Below are 19,427 nucleotides of genomic sequence, written 5' to 3'. Positions count from 1 at the left end.
ACGCTGAAAGTTAATATTAAAGGTGTCGGTTGTTAAAATTATCGACGCTATATGTTTATGTTAAAGGCGTCGGTCATTGAAAAAGCCGACGCTATATGTGTATGTTATAGGCGTCGGTTGATCAATAAAACCGACGCCTAAAGTAATGTAAAAAAAATAATTATTCTTTTCGTTTTTATTGATATCCTGAACCTGCTTTTTACAAATACCAGCATTCCCATAAATATAACTGAATAATCAAATTAACTAGGAATCAAATTAAAATTAAAGTAGGTCTCAAGCTATCTTTTCATACACACATTGAACAAAAAGTACGATACATTGAATTTTAAATACAATCAAAATATTTTTGATAAAGTAATAAATGACAATGTGTTCCCAAAAAAATATTAATGTTCATTTGGCATCATCGAATTAGCAATATTGACGTTGAAAAATCCAGCAAATCATCATTTAGCTTGGGAGGTCCAACACTCAAGAATCTCAGCAAAGTCCAGCACCTACATAATATAGTCACACATATACAATATTAGTTAGTAATATTTTGGTACATAATTAGCAACATATATAAGATTATATGTCTCATTTTTCTAGATTTGTCTAAAGTTATTATCGTACCTGATTATAGACATTCGACAATAAAAAAAATTGCCCAAATCTCTCGAATCTCATTGATTTTCTTCTTAGTATATCTTCTTGAACCAAGACCCTTTCAAATGGAAATGATAAAATATTTAGACAAATATTGAGTTTAGATGTTTGTAAAACAATATCAAATATTTTTGTCTTACCACTTTCCAGTTCGTGTTAAGATCTTTTTGACAAAGCATGACTATGTCATGCATGTACTTCATAACAAAAAAACCATATTATGTGCCTCCTTCTTGTTGAGGACACTATACATAAAACACTAAGTTTGATTATATATAAATAAATATAACAATAACAAAATTAAAATATGAATTAAACAAGTTATACCTCAACCTCCGTATGAATCCAAAGGAATTCTTTTCTATTATTCCTCTTTACGCCTCCTGGTACATACAACTTAAATGCCCTGTGTAATAGTATATCAGTACATAATTCAAAAATCTTAGAAACAAGGATATATATATATATATATTGTAGACTATTTGAAATTTAAATTGAAATTTAACTTACGTTCGTGCAGGTGTTGTCAACCGTATTTTCCGTTCCTTCTTCAAAGAATCAAACACATAGATAACACTTTCATGGAGACAAAATAGGAGCAACATCCAGTGGTCACTACACCAATAGACATATATATATATATCACAATTAGATTATATTTTTAATAAAAATACTGAACATAAAATTGGTTTTGTCCCCACTCTTGGATATAAGGTGCTAATATAAACTGCTTCTCTTTATTCGCAACCAAAGATTTTTCGATGTACTCGGCTGCATCCTGAATACGTTGATAATCACGGATATATGGTATTGCTAATTTGGATGGCAACATGAATCCAAATTTATCATTATTCAATTCATTACAAAGCTTCCCAATGTACCTACATGCAATGTTATTTATCACAATCAATATGTATATTGGATAATGATTCTAAGGTAAATTAGGAAGTAAAGACTAGTCTTAATTCAAAAAATTTCCAGAATGGGTATGTTTAACCAGCTCATTTTCAAAAACTGATCAACATCTTCATGTACAACGTATATTGGATCTTCTCCATTTTCTTCATACTTAAAGACCAAACCTTTTTTATTAGAGGGCAGCTTATTAAGCAAAAAACGTAAAGATCGACAATGCTCAGTTGAGTTTGTGTCATCATCAGGGCTTTTCTTGACAGGAATTACCGAACCTTTACTTTCAACTTTCTTAGGCATCATAACAACTTTTTTTGGGCTAATGTCATGGCCTTTTTCCTTATCCATTGATATTGGATCCTAATGAAACAAAGTCATCATAAACATGATATATTGTAAAGGAATGAGAAAAATACCATAACATGATATATACCTGCCCTAAAGTCACAAGGTCCTTTGGCCATTGAACGAAACTACCCGCTGTATTTCCTATAGTTTCAAGTTCGTTACATGGCACTGGAAGGGGAATAAGTTGAAATTCCGGTACAACATCATCAACAGATACTCTGACATTGTTAGGCACAATCGGGTTATTATGAATCCTATTTTCCCCTGACTATTTGGGGGAAAAACAGTCCCCCTAGTCACAACAACTCTTCCTTTTTCCACATGTATCACCCAAAGATGACAAAGGGTTGGTGTCTGCAGTATACAAAAATAAAAATATTAGTACATTATATAGTCTACAATCTAAACAGGTAGCTATTATTTAAATAAGAAATAAATTAAAGGCCATGAGCTAAATATTTATGCAAAAGTGCCTTGATATTTGAGATATGATCTTGTCGATTTACCGATTGGCAACTGCTTTGAACAGTTTCATTTTTAGGAATACCAATATCATTGAAAAGATGATCCTCCGGGATGGACAAACCCACCTACTTCAAATGATTAAAGATTCCTTGAAGTTTCAAATTCATCATTTCATTCATCTTTTCATCACACTCCTTTTGAACTTTTTTGGTGATTTCTTGTATGATTGTAGCCAACTCATCCACCGATAGGACCCCACTCTGTTTGGACTTTCCTGATCCCAATACTTCTTTAATTTTGGCTCCTCCTCCAACCCCTCTAACATGTCCGCCATGTTCTTTACGACCAAGTGCACGCGATAATATGTCATCATGGCCTTGTGGAGTCCATGAACCATCTGAAACTTGCATCTGCAATTCTCCCTGCTTTAAACAATGACAAAACCAACCATCAGGAGGAAGTGACAGGGATGATACCAAGCGACTATAAAATGAAGGACATTAAAATGAATGAGATATATAGTCAGGAGAATGATTTAAGTCACAGTTGAATGTAATATATCCATTTTAGATACATAGGTCATTTACTTGGCAGAATTTAAATCATAGTTATACTTCAAAAATTGAATTACAGCACTCTTTAATGTGTCCCAGACTCACAGGACCTCTCATATATAAGACAGAATTATGCATAAAAAAGTAAGTAGATTTACCATTTTTGCAAAGACTTCCTTGGTCTGCAATTTGGGAAGTAATAACCTCCACCCTCCTTCTTCTTCACACGTGCTCTAAGCCAATCATAACTTCATTTGCTACGCTGACTCGACAAAATTGATTCATCGATGCATTCTGAATCATCCAAAGAACTGATGGGGTCATCCACGCACCACTTAGCCCTATTTGCATAATATCCACTAGGCCCCAGGAAATGAACATGCCCATCATGCTTTTTACTGTCTTTTGCTTTCTCACTTATTTCCTGCTTACAAAAGAGGCAAAAAATAAAAATGTAGACCAACATATAATACGTTGTTTACCCTACTAATTTTGAGGCTTTTGGTGATATGTTCTTCACAAGTAAATAAGTAATTAATCATAAAATGCTGCTCATTTAAGATTATTATACTTCGACATAAAAAACAGCTACAATCAACTTCAAAAGAAACAGCTTTCATGCTGCTTGTATTGTGTTTTTCTGTGTAAGCTTTTTACATCATAAAAGCAGCTAGATCAGGCGACTGTCAATGATTTGCTAATACCTTGTTTTGGGTACGCTAGAGAACAAGAGTGTGATACAGATTGCATAAGAAGGATTCTGAAACATTTCTACAGTAATCTCTCTAGTCCTTATAACTCTTCAAGATTGAAGGTAGCTGAACTTGTCGAAAAATATTTAGCAGAAGTGGCTAGTGATGTTAATCTTAAGAAGAGTACGTTCATGTCACTAGCAGAAATGGCATTTGTAGCATCCATAAAAACACAAAGACTCTCTGATGGTTAATACAGGGCAATAAGCATATACCTGGATAACCACACATATTTAACAAAGTACGAAAAAGAAGACGTATGCAAACTGCTAGATTGCAGCAAGATGTCTCCCGAGGCTTGTGAGCATGCTGCAACAAATAAGCGACTGCCGCTAAGAATAATGGTCAATGTGTTATTTTTGCATCAGTTACATCTGAGAGACACCTTTTTGAAAGAGGTGAGTAGTTCGGATGATGGATTAGTGAAGCTACTTGAGGAAGAAATTTTAAAGGGTGTTGGTCGAAGTAGCAAGGATAGAGCAATGATATAGATGGAGAGGATGAACTGCAAAGTGCAAGAGTTGGAGAAAGAATGTTCAGCATTGAAGAAGAATTATGTGGTGCTTCTGGTAGCAGGTTGAAAAGGAACAAAGGTAGAGTGTGGATAGATATGAAGAGGAAGTTCAGGTGCATAAGTACAACACAGGACCATGATAACTGCCATATGAAGAAGATAAAAGTACATCCAAAGTAGAGATTACCGTTTACTTTGCTTCAGCCTTATTGCAAAAAATAATGTCGATTAGGGAATAAATCTACCAATTTAGAGAATAAAGAAAATAAATAAACTAGTTTGCAAATGTAATCTGCTTTTAAAGAATAGGCTAGCAATGTGGTTATTACCAGCTTTTGATAAATACTACCCAGTGACATCGATACCCCAGACGAAAGTTAAAGCCTATATAATTTGTTAAAATTTTACCTTGAACTCCTCAGTATCACGTCTCTTTTTGTATATTTTCCACTGTTCTCGGCTGATGTAATGATATTTCTCACAAGGATCCTTGTCTGTGCGCATAATTCCTAGTCAGCTTACCCTTGAAATCCCTCCACATCTTTGCAGCTCTTTCCAGCACCATCTTTTTATGTGAATCATCCAGATTCCAACGACTCTGAAAGCGATACAAATGAGTAAAGGCAACAAAATTTTTAAACAGATTCATGATTTCATTTTACTTTTCCCAAATTAAAGTGTAAATGTAAAATATTATCGTACCTTAATGTCATCCCAAATAACATCTTTTAATCCTTGATTAACTATATCACAACTCTCGATATTAATATCAACTTGGAAGCGAACCTTTGTTCCCAGATAAATTATGAAATCTTTACGCATACCGCCAACCGGGTTACCATATTCATCGAAATCAAGGGTGCCATCCAAATTCTGGTTCCCTATCCTTTTTTTCAATTTTTTGCACAATGTTGGACCTCTGGTCCTTTTCTTGGAACTAGACTCTGCATTATCTTTATCCATAGCAATTACCTACAATAATATAAGATCAACAAGTCAGGAAGAAGTAGAAGTATTTTTTTGATTTCAAAACCTATTGTAGACTTGTAACAGTAAAATGTGTATACAAGTTATTCTGTAGAAATAATTACCACCCAGGTTGTTTCTTCTCCACTCTGTTTGGACATAAGAAAGGTGAGCCAAAATCACAAACACACACACATGTTGGTAAGACGAATCTCCAAATGTTACCGTATGACCAGAGAAAAGTCTTTCTTAGAAATATATATTTATGTATCAATGTAAAATATTTTGGTCATACTACATAATTAACAAATCAGCTGAGTTAAGGCGCAGATTCTTAATATTGTTTTTAGACAGATAACTATAATATTCCCCCCTATTGAACACACTCTTTTAACAAGGCTTGAACCCTCAAAATGCTAGAAATCATGTTTAGAAACTGTTTTCAAAATAGATAATACTTTACTAGGATAACACAAAAGTTTTAAGGACCTTCTGGTAATTTAAATATAGTTGGTTTCATCATCTAGTTAATGACTACTATGTAACCAGAAGAGTTAATGACTACTATTGGAATTTGTTAAATTTTCTGTATGTAAGGGTTCATTTTCATATGTTACTGCACAGGCGAAGGATGATGTACTATCACATGGAGATCTTTAAGGAAGTTGATATCATAGTGACCCCCACAACTGGGTATTGTAACCTGTACCCTTCTTTTTGCAGTACTCTAGACAAATCTAGGTGTTCCATAATATGCAAAACTTTATAGAAGCTTAAAGAAGTATTTGCTTTTTTGTAAAAGTTAGTCAGCAACTGTAAGTTAAATGTTGCACTTTATTCACATTCTCTCATACTGTTTTTGCAACTTATAAATTGTCCACTTGTTTTTGTTGTCAGCATGACAGCACCTGTTATACCTGTTGCTGCTCTTAAATTGGGAGAGACAAATATGAAGGTCACAGGTGAGATATCTTTCTCTAGCTAAGAAAGATTGGGCTAATATTTTAAATTATATATATAGAATGGCATAACTACAAATAATTTATTCAGAATTTCAAAGTCGATATATTAAATGTGTTAAGGACTCACCTCGAGTACTTGATGATGCTGTAAATGGCTTAATGTAGCCCTCAATGAACCTTAATTACTTTCTGCTTTCATGACACTTTCCAAGCGCAAACCTGCAAAAAGTATGGATTGAATATATTAAAGTATGCATAAAATCTATAGCAGCAACCTGAACATTTCTAAGACACTACACCATAAAATGCCTACTGTAACACCAAAAAAATGTTGCATTAGGGGCTAAATATGTTGCTCTTGCCCCACTTTTAAGCTAAGGTAACATTTTCTTAAAGATAGGTTTTTCCATGTTGCCTTAGGGGTCTAAGGTAACATCTTTGGTGCCTAAGGAAACATCGTATTTTAACTTATTTATATGTTGCCTTAGCTTGCTAATGCAACAGAAAGAGAGATCAGTTGTAACTTGTTTTTTAAGTTACCTTAGAGTTCTAAAATGTTTTTAAAAAAGTGGGACCCATATGGGGATCACGAGGGGCCCACTGTAACACTTTATAAAGATATTGTAACACTTTTCCAAAAAAAATTAAAAATTTCTATTATAATGTATATAATCCCAAAATACCAATTCATTACCACAATAATTCCATTTACACAAATCAAACATCCGCTCATCCAAAATCTAAACAGGTTACCAACTGCTAAAGATTATAAAATTTAAAAAAGAAAGAATGTAAACTATAAAAAAAAGCAATACTACTAGCCACTGCTCTCAGACTTCTGCTTGGATTTGCTTCACTTTCTCCTCGACTTCAAGATCAAGGCATGTCATAATTTGTCCAAGTACAAAAAGAAACTTTCTCTTATTCTTCCATTAGAGGTTAGGTCAGTAACACCTGTTTTATGAACTCGTTGGGCTCCTGGAGTGAAATTATTATGTACTGGAGTATTAGGGATAAACTTTGCATAAAAACCAATCCCTATACAGGTGTACTCAGAAATCACCGAGTTCTGCACGCTACTTTGGCTATCTAGAAGTAGAACATAAAAAATTTGTAATAAGAAAAAAGGAGCAGCTGATACAGAAACTGCAGATTATTAAACTGATTATTAAGGCACAATTATCATGTAAATTTTCTCATAAAAACCATTTACATAAGAAGTTTGCCATGTAAAATCCGCATAAAAATGTAACTATCAACCTGTTGAAGCTCTGTCCTGATTTAGTCGATAGTATCTCCTGATCTTAGAGAAAAAACATATTCTAGAACCCATCATATCCAATAATCTCATCGGAGTAATGTCTCACAAATTCTTTTCCTACAATATTGCAGGGTCTAAAATGTTGAGTTACAACTCATTGTTTCTAATTTGAATCTAGTAAAAGCAAAATATAATATGTAAAGCTAAATGTCAACCATCACAATCTTCAAGTTCATCGCAAAATATATACGAATTCACAATCATACACATACATGCTCCCTCTGATTGTCCACTAATATACATATAACTATACTTCATTATAGTTACTTAAGAAATGTTATAAAGGTAAATACATTTTCAGAATCAGCACTCAAAATCCATTATTATAAAAAAACACCAAGTAAAACAATTATTTGTTTCACACCCAATTTAGCAATGCCCGAGACTGGGAGGGGTATGTTTTATAGTTTGATGCAATGCAACAACACCTTTTTAACTAGGTTTTTGTAAAACTTGATAAAATGAACCATTTGTAACTACTAAGAGTTTCCAACGTAGAAATAAGTACAAACAACGAGTTGCATATGCAACAGCTATTAAGTTAATATATGTATTAGCAAAAAGTATCGCAAACAAATAATAGCAAATTAATAAAGTAAAGCAAACATTAGCAAGAGCAGATAATATATGAGGCATTAGTACAAAGATGAAACAGGCTTACCAGATAATTGCAAAACAGGATATGAATAAGAGGGTCTGTGAAAAGCACGACTGCTGATTAAACTTCTTGATATAGCTGTATAATATATATTTGTAGATCCTGAGAAAGGTACATGAAAACACCCCCTAGAGTAAAACACAGAATGAGAGAAAAAACAAGTCAAAAATGTCTCCCAACAACACGATCTAGGCACCATTTGGATGGTTGATGTGAACAAAATCAGGAACAAACAGTATAGGAACAGGGTTCCCATTACAAACAACCAAATCAGAAATCCAAAAACTAACGCACGAGACCATTCTAAACAACCAAACACTAATCTAGACACTAACACAATGGGATCCAGATTGAGGTTCTGAATCCTCTTTACCAGACTTAATCACAAACCATATACCCCCATAAGACAACCCAACCAGTGTTACCTAAGAAGACAGATGGTTGTGGTGCATACCATTTGGGTATTAAAATGACCCCCAACTATGCAAACCACATAGGCACATAGGCACATAGGCACTAGTATCAAGTAATATCCAGAAACGTGGTTGTGTTTTAAAAAATCCAACAGGTTAGGGTTGCTTCGCAAAAGGGTAATCAACACAAGAATTAAATATACAGCAATATAAAAGCATATAAATAAAAATTATATAGAAATCACACAAGTAATACAATTCTTCAATATCATGCTCTCATATGTATTCATATTCAAATTAAAACTAAAATGAAACTTAGCCTTTTGGATTAGAGATACAGCTTTTCTTATTCTCGTTCTGTAATCGTCAATTTATACATCAAAAAACTCATAGCTATCAACAAAGGAATATCAGAACTAACATTATAACTAGTTTCCAATTCAAATAAAGCAAAGATAAAAAAATCCAACAAAAAAAATTAAAGTTCAAATAAAACACATAATCAAGTATCTAAAAATAAAATTAAATTACTAAATCACGCATGCCAAAGAGGACTGGTTATACACTCAGACACATTAGGGAGCTGATTTTTCGGGGGATGATGCCCTTCTGATTTTGCTGGTCCTGCTCCACCTCCAGCCATTTCCTGTCTATTTCATTACAAATGCAGACCAAAAACTACATAAATATATTATTAAAAAATTACTAAAAAACCCCAAAATTAAAATTCATTTAACCTCTCTCAAGTCTCAGGCCTTTTACAACCCAAACAAAAAAATTCAAAATCTTACTGGTTTTAAACAATGAGAGCCCAAAAATGCAGCGCCATTAGATTGTGTGTGTGGGGGTGTATTTGTGTGCTAATATGAGAGGGACAGAGAGATGAATTCATGTTGTTAATCAGTATTTACCTTTATCTCTGGGCAAGTTTTGAACCCTGCAATGAATATTACAGCAGTAATGTAAATGATAAATGAGACAAGAGTACCTAAAACTTATTGCATCATGGTTTCACTTACATTAAAGTAACTCAATTTCATTGTAGATGAATAAATTGCATATAAACAGAGAAATGGGAGGGAGAGATAGAGTAACAGCAGAGAACACAAAATAATAATACAAACACAAAGAACAATGTACAACCAAGCACATCCAAGAACCTAATTCGAGTAATTAAAAAACTGATTATAAAAGCTTAAGTTTGAGTAATTGATTAAACCTCAAAACCTAATTTGAAGAAACGTGAGAGAGACAAAGAGATAGAGAAGATAGAGATACATAGATGGAGAATAAGAGAGATTACCCTAAAAATCCACTACCAAATATCCACTGAAACTGAAATCAAATCGAGAGATAGAACAATTAGCCCCAATTTAGTAAGTAAATCGAATCAATTGAACCCAAAATATAGCAGCTGTAATTTGAAGAAGCCACAATATGAAGAAACTAAAGTCCTAATTATGAGAGAGAAAGAGAGAGAGTTGTATCGATGACAGATTAAACAAAGGTTAAATGGCATTTTGGTCACTCAACTGACCGCTAACTTGCAGTTGGGTCATCCAACTCAAAAAACTTTCAATCACATCATTTTACTCTTAAAACTTTTCATTCAGGTCACTCTCCGTTACATTCCGTTAAAAACTTGACGGAATGCTGACTAAGCTTGATGACTTGGTTTAAATAAATTCACCGTGGCATGTACAGTCAGCTGATGCGGCATTTTGGTCACTCAACTGGCTTGAAACTTGCAATTTGGTCATCAAACTAAAAAAACTTTCATTTATACCACTAACTATTATGTCCATTAAAAATTGAAAAGAAAACCGAATGAACTCGTCTTCTACAACAACGTTAAGGGCCCTCCTATCATACCCTTTTACAACAAATACACAGATTATCATTAATGATTTTACTCATAAAAACTACGGGTGCACATGGGTCGGGTTGGCCACGTTAAATTTATTTTAACAACCCGACCCAAAGTTTGAAATTTTATAACCTAACCCTACCATTTGTTCGTTGGTTTTGATCGGTTTAAATTGAGCTGAACGGGTTATTAAAAGTCATTTAAAATAAATAATTGTTAAAAAAATGTATTTGTGAAAAGAGAATATTGTGCAAACATACGAGTCCAAAAATAAAATCACTTTACGAGTCATTATAGAATAATTTTGAGATTTTGGAATAAAATCCCAATAAAAATTTTGAGAAAAATTTTCAAAATTTTGAATTTTTTTGAGATATTTTGAGATTTGTAACGACTTTAATATGAGAATTGAACAACATATTGATACATTTATTTATTGCATTTATATGTTCCAAAATTTTGTAAGAGAGAAGACAATGGTCATAAGTGCTCTTCGTTCAGTTTTTTTTTTCCAGTTTTTAATGGACGTAATAGTCAGTGACTTGAATGAATTTTTTTTAAGTTTGATGACCAAATTACAAGTTTTGAGCCAGTTGAGTGACCAAAACGCCGTTTCATCTGACTGTACATGCCATGATAGATTTATTTAATTCAAGTCACCAAACTTAGTCAGCATTCCGTTATGTTTTTAACGGAATGTAACGGCGAGTGACCTGGATGAAAAGTTTTAAGTGTAAAATGATGTGATTGAAAGGTTTTTGAGTTGGATGACCCAACTGCAAGTTTGCGGTCAGTTGAGTGACCCAAACGCCATTTAACCCGATTAAACAATGAGACATAGAAGGGTTAGTGAAAAGATGTTGGGCAGTACTTGGCGAAAAATGAGCGGGCTTTTGGCCGCTCTAACAATTCATCTCCAGCAATTCACTACATATGGGCAGCCGCTTTATATTTATGTGTATTTTAATACTTGATATTTTTTTCAAAAAATTAAATTTTAAATTTAATAAAAGAATACCTTACTTAATATTTAGCAGTACCAACTTATTTATTTAACAAGATTTTATTTATGTCAAAATATATTTATTACTTTTATGTATTTATTTATTCTGAACTCAAAATTAATATTTAAATTTTAATTTAACGTAAAATAGTTAATACATAAATTAATAAAACAAAATCTTATTTACACTATTTCAAACTATAAATTCACTTAGGTTCAAAACTCTTACTTTTTAGATAAATGAATTATTTACTTTCATACAAATTAGAAATTTCTAAATTCAAATAATATTTAATTTTTCTTTTTGTGTAAAAAATTGTATTTGTTTGTGAATAATCTAAGGCAACATTGTTTATGCATGTTACAAAGCTGAACACTTTTTATCTGAGGAAACACCAAGTTTACGGCTAAGGTAACACCAAAATCACAGTGTTCCAGTAGGCTAAAACTAGTATAGTTAAGGTAACATAATCTAGCAACATTCATGACTAGGACGTTGCGATAGACCATTTATGGTGTAGTGAGAGTTACACCAGATATGTAAACAGCTTTTACATATCTGATATAATGATCATTAAATTATAGGTTTTTTAAAGGATTAATTAATTTTCCAAATGGACCGAATATATATTTTATTTTTAACATGTACTGATAATTTAAGTAGATAGTAACCTGGCAACATTTCTAGTAATATTCTTAGTCACCAAATATTAATAGAATTAAAAAAAAATACTTTATAAACTTGTTATTAAAATTACCTTTACTAGAAATCATACTTGACGATCAATCCATAACCCTTCATCATGATCATTATGAACATAATTTGTATCTACATTATCTTCTCTAACTGCGGTAGGTAGACCAATTGAGAAAGGGGGATTCTCATCAAATTGATCATACCCGTCCTCGTCTTCCATATTATCAATTCCAAGAATGCGTCGCTTACTTTCAAGAACAATTGACCATCTAGAATCAGCGGGGTCTTTAATGTAGAACACTTGTTTAACTTGTGTAGCGAATATAAACGGGTCATCTTCATGTCCAAATCGATTAAAATCTACCAAAGAGAAGCCCGACTCATCTACCCGAACGCCACGCTTGATATCGAACCATTTACATCGAAAGAGAGCAACTTTAAAATCCTTATAGTCAAGCTCCCAAATTTCTTCAATCACGCCATAGTATGACTTCTTTATATCTCATGATGTGATAGAATTGCCCCTATCAAATTCAGTCGAAGAAGCTTCTACAGACACTCCACTATTCTACACAGTGCTCTTGTTGTCTTGACACTGTGTATAGAAAGTGTACCCATTAACATCAAATCCTTGGTAAGATCTCACTGGCATGTTAGGCCCATACGCTAACCATTTTAGCGTACTAGAAACGGTGGTATGACTTTCTGAATATTGAGACATTACTCGATCTTTAAACCATTTAACAAATGATCGATTGTGTTCATTTGTAACCCACTTGCCACTCTTAGAAGGATGCATTTGTCGAATCTCAACTATATGTTGTTGTAAGAAAGGGTGGACTTCTGTCATGTGTTGCAATACAAAAAGATGGGCTCTATCAAGCATTTCACCACTCAGACATATCATTTTATGTCCTAATGTACCCTGACCTTCAAGTCTTCCTTCATGCCGAGATCTTGGAATTCTGACTGGATCGGTAGATGCTAAATAATCAGTACAAAATTCAATAGTCTCTTCAACTGAATACCCCTCAACTATGCTACCTTCAGGCAGATGTCGATTTCTCACGTATGCTTTTAAGATACACAAGAATCTCTCGAAATGATACATTTGCCGCAAATATAACGGACCACAAATTTTAATCTCTCTCACAAGATGAACCACTAAATGCACCATTATGTCAAAAAATGAGTGTAGAAAAGACATTTCAAACTCACAAAGTGTAACAATTATATCAGCTTGCAAAATATCCAATATCATGGGATCAATCACCTTACTACATATAGCATTGAAGAAGAAACACAGTTTCGTGATAACCAATCGTACATGCTTCGGTAATATGCCTCGAATTGCAACCGGTAATAGATGTTGCATTAACACGTGACAATCTTGTGACTTCATTCCTACCAACTTCAAATCTTTCATTGAGACAATGTTTTTTGGGTTTGAGGAATATCCAGATGGAACTTTCACACTAGATAAACACTCACAAAAGCTGATTTTTTCTTTTCTAGATAGAGTATAACAAGCTGGAGGTAGATATGAACGCTTTCCTAATTGTTGTGGTGCTAATTCTACTCGTATACCCATCTCTTGCATGTCTAATCTGGCTTTTATTCTATCCTTTGACTTACCGGGTATATTCAACAATGTCCCGACAAGGCTTTCACAGACATTTTTTTCAATATGCATGAAATCCAGACATTATCTAACTTGTAAGTGTTCCCAGTATGGAAGATCCCAAAATATAGATTTCTTCTTCCAAATACTATTTGGAGTTGGCTTTTAATACAACTTTCCAAGTACAACATCAATATCTTTAAAACGTTCCAAAACCTCACTCCCCGTTAATGGTAAACGAGCCACTCGAGTCTCGACAGTCCCGTCAAAAGACTTTTTCCTCTTACGATACGGGTGATTAAGGGGAAGAAATGTACGATGACCCATATAAACATTCTTTTTACAATTGTTTAAACGAAGATCAATTGTAGCATCTTCACAAATCGGACACGCTTTAGCTCCTTTGATAGTGTATCCTGAAAGGTTTCCATAACCTGGAAAATCACTTATGGTGCAAAAATCATGGCACGTAAAGTGAAATATGTTTGGCTGAATGCATCATATACCTTCTCACCTTTATCCCACAATAACTTTAGATCTTCAATAACTGGCTGAAGATTAATATCGATATTATTTCCGGGTTCTTTAGGACCGGGGATTAGCAATGTCAACATGATGTACTTGCGCTTCATGTATAACCAAGGAGGCAAGTTATAAATTGTCAGAAGAACCGGCCAAGTGCTATGTTGAGAGCTTAAAGTGCGATACGGATTCATGGCATCCGCACAAAGCCCAAGTCGTAAATTTCTAACTTCTCTGCCAAATTCCGGGAACTTTCCATCAATTATTCTCCATTGTGGAGAGTCACCAGGGTGTCTGAGCATCCCATCTGATTTTCTTCCTTCCTTATGCCACCTCATAATCTTTGCGTCAGTGACATTTGCAAAAAGGAGTTTGAATCGCTCCACTACGGGTAAATATCGCAGCACTTTCGCATGAGGCCTTTTTTTATCAACACTCGAAGAATAATTTCCTTCCCGCTTGTACCCAGATGCTCCGCACTTTGGACAAGTTTGTAGATGTTGATACTCATGGCGAAACAACACACAATCATTTGGACAAGCATGAATCTTCTTTACATTCATACCCATAGGACACAATATCTTCTTCGCCTCATAGGTGGAAATGGGAAGCTCATTATTCGGGGGGAGTATGTCAGCGAGAAGTTTTAGCATTTCTGTGAAACTCTTGTCACTCCACCCGTTCTTCACTTTAAGCTTGCACAATTTCAAGGTTGTTGATAACCTAGTAAACTGATCATTGCACCCTGGATACAGGAGTTTTTTGGAACCATCAACCAAGCTCTCAAGATTTTTTGGTTGGTGCTTTAAAAAATCTTCAAGATCTTCGATCATCTCCTCGACCCTATCATTTTCCACGTCATCTTCTTTATTTTCAGGCTTACCATCTCCAAACTTTCATCATTCCTTGTATATGTCTCCGTTGTTCTAGAGTGTATTCCCTCTCCATGCCAAATCCACCTAGTATAATCATTCATGAAACCCCGTCGGAATAAATGGTCACGCACTGTGTCAACATTAGGAAAATTTTTTAAATTATAACAATCGTAACAAGGACACATGATCATGTCACCTTTTGCATGTTTCTCCACACATTCAATGAAGTGCTTGACGCCACTAATATACTCATGGGTCGCCCGTGATATTTTGTACATCCATGTATGACGATCCATTTTTTAATTCTATACAATAAATGATAGACAAGTCAGTAAAGACAAGTTGCAAAAATAAGGAACTAAAAACTACAAATCAAAGAAATAAACATATATATTACCAAAGACACATTGTAACTCAAAAAATATATTTGGTATATCTTTCAGTAATATTAACCTAAAAATAAACATTAAATTTAACTAACAATAAGTAGTTTACTAATCTTTATCTCAAATTCCACCTAAAATGAACAATGCCAATCCATATATCTACATATTTGTTAAGAATACACTTTACTTTTTTTTTCTTGTTTTCCTATTTGCACATGAACTAGGACTCAATAATATATTAATCATCATCTAACTATTTACTAATTAATTTTTATCCACTCTACACTATTTTTCAACTTGCAGGATGTTAATTCTCTACTTAAATAAATATGCAAAACAGAGGAGGTAGAAATCCATGCTGCCAGGTTGCGTCAAACTTATAGTACATCTTCAAAAAAAGAACAAAATTTTATAACTACATAATGTAAGGGCGCTAAGTTCAGGTGATTAATAAAAGGGGCAGTAACATTATAACTAACATAGTAATCACTGCTTATTTTATTTATTAATAATAATAATATGTTATGTTCTTCCTATGAATTTGATTTTGAAATTTTAAGAAATTTTAAAGTTTGTTAAAGTTTGAGGTTATAAGAAATTTCCTTGATCGGAATTCCAGTTGAAATAGTGCTTGGTTATGTTCTCACTCAAACAATTGTACTAATGATAATTTCTTACAAGACCGACTGGGAGAAACAGGTAATGTGATTGTCCTTTATTATCCTATAATGTTTCCAGGTGTTGACTGTTAAGTATGCACTAACAACTTTGATATATCGGCAGATATCGCTTGCTAAACAACGGATAAGCAAGTGGTCTGTAGAATCTGACCAGCAAGCTGAAGATGAGCAAACTGCATAAAACTCCAGCTTATAATTATGCATGTACTTTGTCACGCTCAACAGCCTATAAAAACTTGACATTCCTTTAACTTTACTTACTATTCACTTCATTTTTCTAGGCTCTTATGGTTGCCCTAGTGGCCTCTGTGGCCATTGCAGTATAAATATAACCACTTTCATATTGTGAAAATTATTGCATCAAAATTATACCGGGAAGCATATAGTTAGTCAAAGTTTGGGTAAAATTGAAAATTTTATACCGAGAAGCATATAGTTAGTCAAAGTTTGGGTAAAATTTAAAATTTTAAAACATTACTCGCTGCACATTATAGAGTCCCGGGAAGCAAATAATTTGTTTAAGTTTGAGGTTATAAGAAATTTTAAAATTTAAATTTGCCTGAAGCCTGCAGCTACAATGGAGCCTGCAGCTACAATAAACAATATTTATTTGTTGCACGCTAGCTTCCCAGTTGTAAAAGTTAATAAGTATATAATAAATAATATATCAAGTTACAGTTTAAAATAAGGATTCCAAATGAAATGCATTTGAAACCAGGATTCCAAATGACCCAGGCTAAAGAAGTTCAAAAATAAAAAGGTGGCTTTTTGTTATGCATCAACATCACTCTTAGCTACAAGTTTCAATGTCCCAAAGCTGATTGAAGATAAAATTATAAAGTTTGTCTTGTTCTTAGTATTCATACTTAACTACTGAGATGAAGAAGAATTTAAAATTTTTATATATGTTTCCGGTTAAAAGAGCAACTGATTCTAAATAACAGAGCAACTCATTTTACTACCAGAAATAAAGAAGTATTAATCAAGATCAACATAAAAAGTCACAAGTAATGCTAACACATATCACAAAAAGTAAAAGGAAGATATAATCAATTTAGGCCACACTTGCACTTTAAATTTTATAAACCAACAAATTTATGTATTAAATTAATATCCTTGGTGAACCAAGATTAGAAAAACACAGTAAATTTAATCTAATTATGTTATACAAATGCATGGCAATATATTTAGAGAAAATAAGCTGAACTAAAATAATAAAAAATCTCAAAATTTATATTATTAATGAAAATAAATAAATTAAAAAATGAAAATAATAATTGAGAGGGAGAGAAGAAGGAGAGACAGGTCGGGAGAGAGGGAGGAGATTACCGATTACAGTGAAGCAGGGCTAACACATGAGAAGATACGAATTCAATTAGGTAAATAGGCTATGAAAATGAACAAAAAAGTAATATGAGCGTGTATATACGTATATATAGGGGAGTGCCAGAGAGGGAGAGTGCGGGAGAGAGAGACCTGAGAAGGAGTGCTGAAGTTTCAAGCTCTTCAATCAGGAACTATCATAGAGAACTGGGGCACGTAAATATGGGTATCTATCGGAGTGGTGAATACCTGAGTAGAGAACTGGGGCACGTAAAGATGGGTATCTATCGGAGTGGAGCGGAGTGGAGTACTTCTCTTAGTTTGAAATTGAATAGACACTGGACATCCTCACTATTTCACCCTCTTTTTTCCTTTTTTATAATTTTTAAAACTTATTTTACTCTTCTTTTAATTATGTTTTTTGTTTGATTATTTTGAGATTAATCATTATTTTTTCTTCATAAAAAATTTTTAAGTTTGAGTTACATAAAATTCCGTATATTAAGAAAGTCAATGTTTATATAAAAGTAATACTTGTATCAATTTTAATTATATTAAATACCCAATCAAAAAAATTGTAATAAAAAATATATTTTGTGAAACAAAGTTGATATTAAAAATATAAATAATATAAATTGAAGATGTGTGACATGGAATAGATTTTGGAAAATAAAACTAGAGATTAGTGTTTGAAAATTAATTGAAAAGTTGAAGTAGCCAACTAATTTGAAACAAATGTTTTTTCATAAAAGTGGACATTTATTTTTGAAACGGAGTAAACAAAATTCAATATTGTGTGAATATGAACAACATACAAATATTATTACTTTTATTTTATGTAACATTTCGATATAAAAAAACAAAAAAAAATTATTTTTGGAAGACTTTTAACTTTAGCAAATATATCATAACTCAAATTAAAAAAGATTATGAGATACATATGATAAATAGATAAATATGTGATTAAAAAATAGTTATACAAAAATAAAAAATTTAAAAGAACACCTTCAGTGTCGTGACATCCCTGGTCCAATTAATTTTTTACTCTAATACTATTAGCGTCGGTTAAATTAAAGCCCATAGCATAAAGCAGAAATTTATAGCGTCGACCAACTAGAAGCCCGTAGCACAAAGCATACTTTTTAGCGTCGGTTGTAAACAACGACGCCATAAATACTTTTAAGCGACGGTTACTCACAGAACCGACGCTATTAACACTTTTAGCGTCGGTTAAATTAATAACCCACACCAAATGTCGTGCACATATACCTATTTGCGTCGGTCAATCTTGCAACCGACGCAGGAAATACCTTTAGGCATCGGTTCTCTTTAGGCGTCGGTTCTCTTTAGGCGTCGGTTCTTTAAAGAACCGACGCTAAAACTACGTTGCAGAAAGTACTTCTTGTACTAGTGATATTAGCATCATTTACTAAAACACGATTGTCAACATCCTTAATATATCGAACCAAGAAAATATCTTGTCATCTTCTATTACATGCCATTACAAGTTTAAATTTTATATGCACCCCTCCTTAGTGTTTTTTTTAATTTGTACAACTGTCACAATGAGTTTTTATAAAATATACTTTGTTATTGTCAATTATGTAGAATTTTGAACAAATATCTCCACTTCACTTATTTATTGACCTAATGAAAAGACTAAATATCTCAAAATTCTTTAAAAAAATTGACTAAAAATTATACATACAACCGATTCAATTTTTTAATAGCGCATAAATATTAGATATTTGAGTGACACACTATGATTAAAATACTGCATTCGTCACTAGTTGTGGTGTATATTCAGCCATGCACAAATGAATTTCATTGATTTTAGAGAATATATTTATGGATATATTTTTAATATTGTTACCAAACAATTTGAGTTTCACTTAATCTATGAATCATTAATGATGCAAGATCTAAGAAAAACATCA

General features: G+C 33.0%; 1 protein-coding gene across 16 annotated transcripts; it reads right to left on the bottom strand.

Annotated features, from left to right (window-relative positions):
- Positions 1–220: 220 nt before the first annotated feature.
- Positions 221–10,020, bottom strand: LOC141712461 (uncharacterized). Of its 16 annotated transcripts, none has more exons than XR_012571603.1 (16): positions 9,820–10,019; positions 9,428–9,453; positions 6,940–9,166; positions 6,252–6,343; positions 4,899–5,168; positions 4,605–4,794; positions 3,089–3,354; positions 2,418–2,798; positions 1,997–2,265; positions 1,734–1,923; positions 1,353–1,532; positions 1,162–1,266; positions 979–1,057; positions 792–896; positions 619–709; positions 221–500 (listed from the first exon to the last, which is right to left on the bottom strand). XR_012571603.1 is itself a non-coding variant. In XM_074515418.1 (16 exons), the coding sequence occupies exons 10-14, from the start codon at positions 1,985–1,987 to the stop codon at positions 870–872; spliced, it is 399 nt and encodes a 132-aa protein (XP_074371519.1). In that variant the 5' UTR covers positions 1,988–2,265; positions 2,418–2,798; positions 3,089–3,354; positions 4,605–4,794; positions 4,899–5,168; positions 6,252–7,213; positions 7,385–7,502; positions 8,107–9,166; positions 9,428–9,453; positions 9,820–10,012; the 3' UTR covers positions 221–500; positions 619–709; positions 792–869. The 16 variants fall into 16 exon arrangements, 7 of the variants coding, with proteins under 7 accessions (XP_074371519.1, XP_074371522.1, XP_074371518.1 ...); XR_012571605.1 differs by having other exon boundaries at positions 6,252–7,213; positions 8,107–9,166; positions 9,820–10,018; XM_074515418.1 differs by lacking the exon at positions 1,734–1,923 and having other exon boundaries at positions 1,980–2,265; positions 6,252–7,213; positions 7,385–7,502; positions 8,107–9,166; positions 9,820–10,012.
- Positions 10,021–19,427: the final 9,407 nt, after the last annotated feature.

Source organism: Apium graveolens, chromosome 3 (genome assembly GCF_009905375.1).
Source record: "Apium graveolens cultivar Ventura chromosome 3, ASM990537v1, whole genome shotgun sequence".
Taxonomy (NCBI): Eukaryota; Viridiplantae; Streptophyta; class Magnoliopsida; order Apiales; family Apiaceae; genus Apium; species Apium graveolens.
This window is presented reverse-complemented; position numbering and strand designations above follow the sequence as displayed.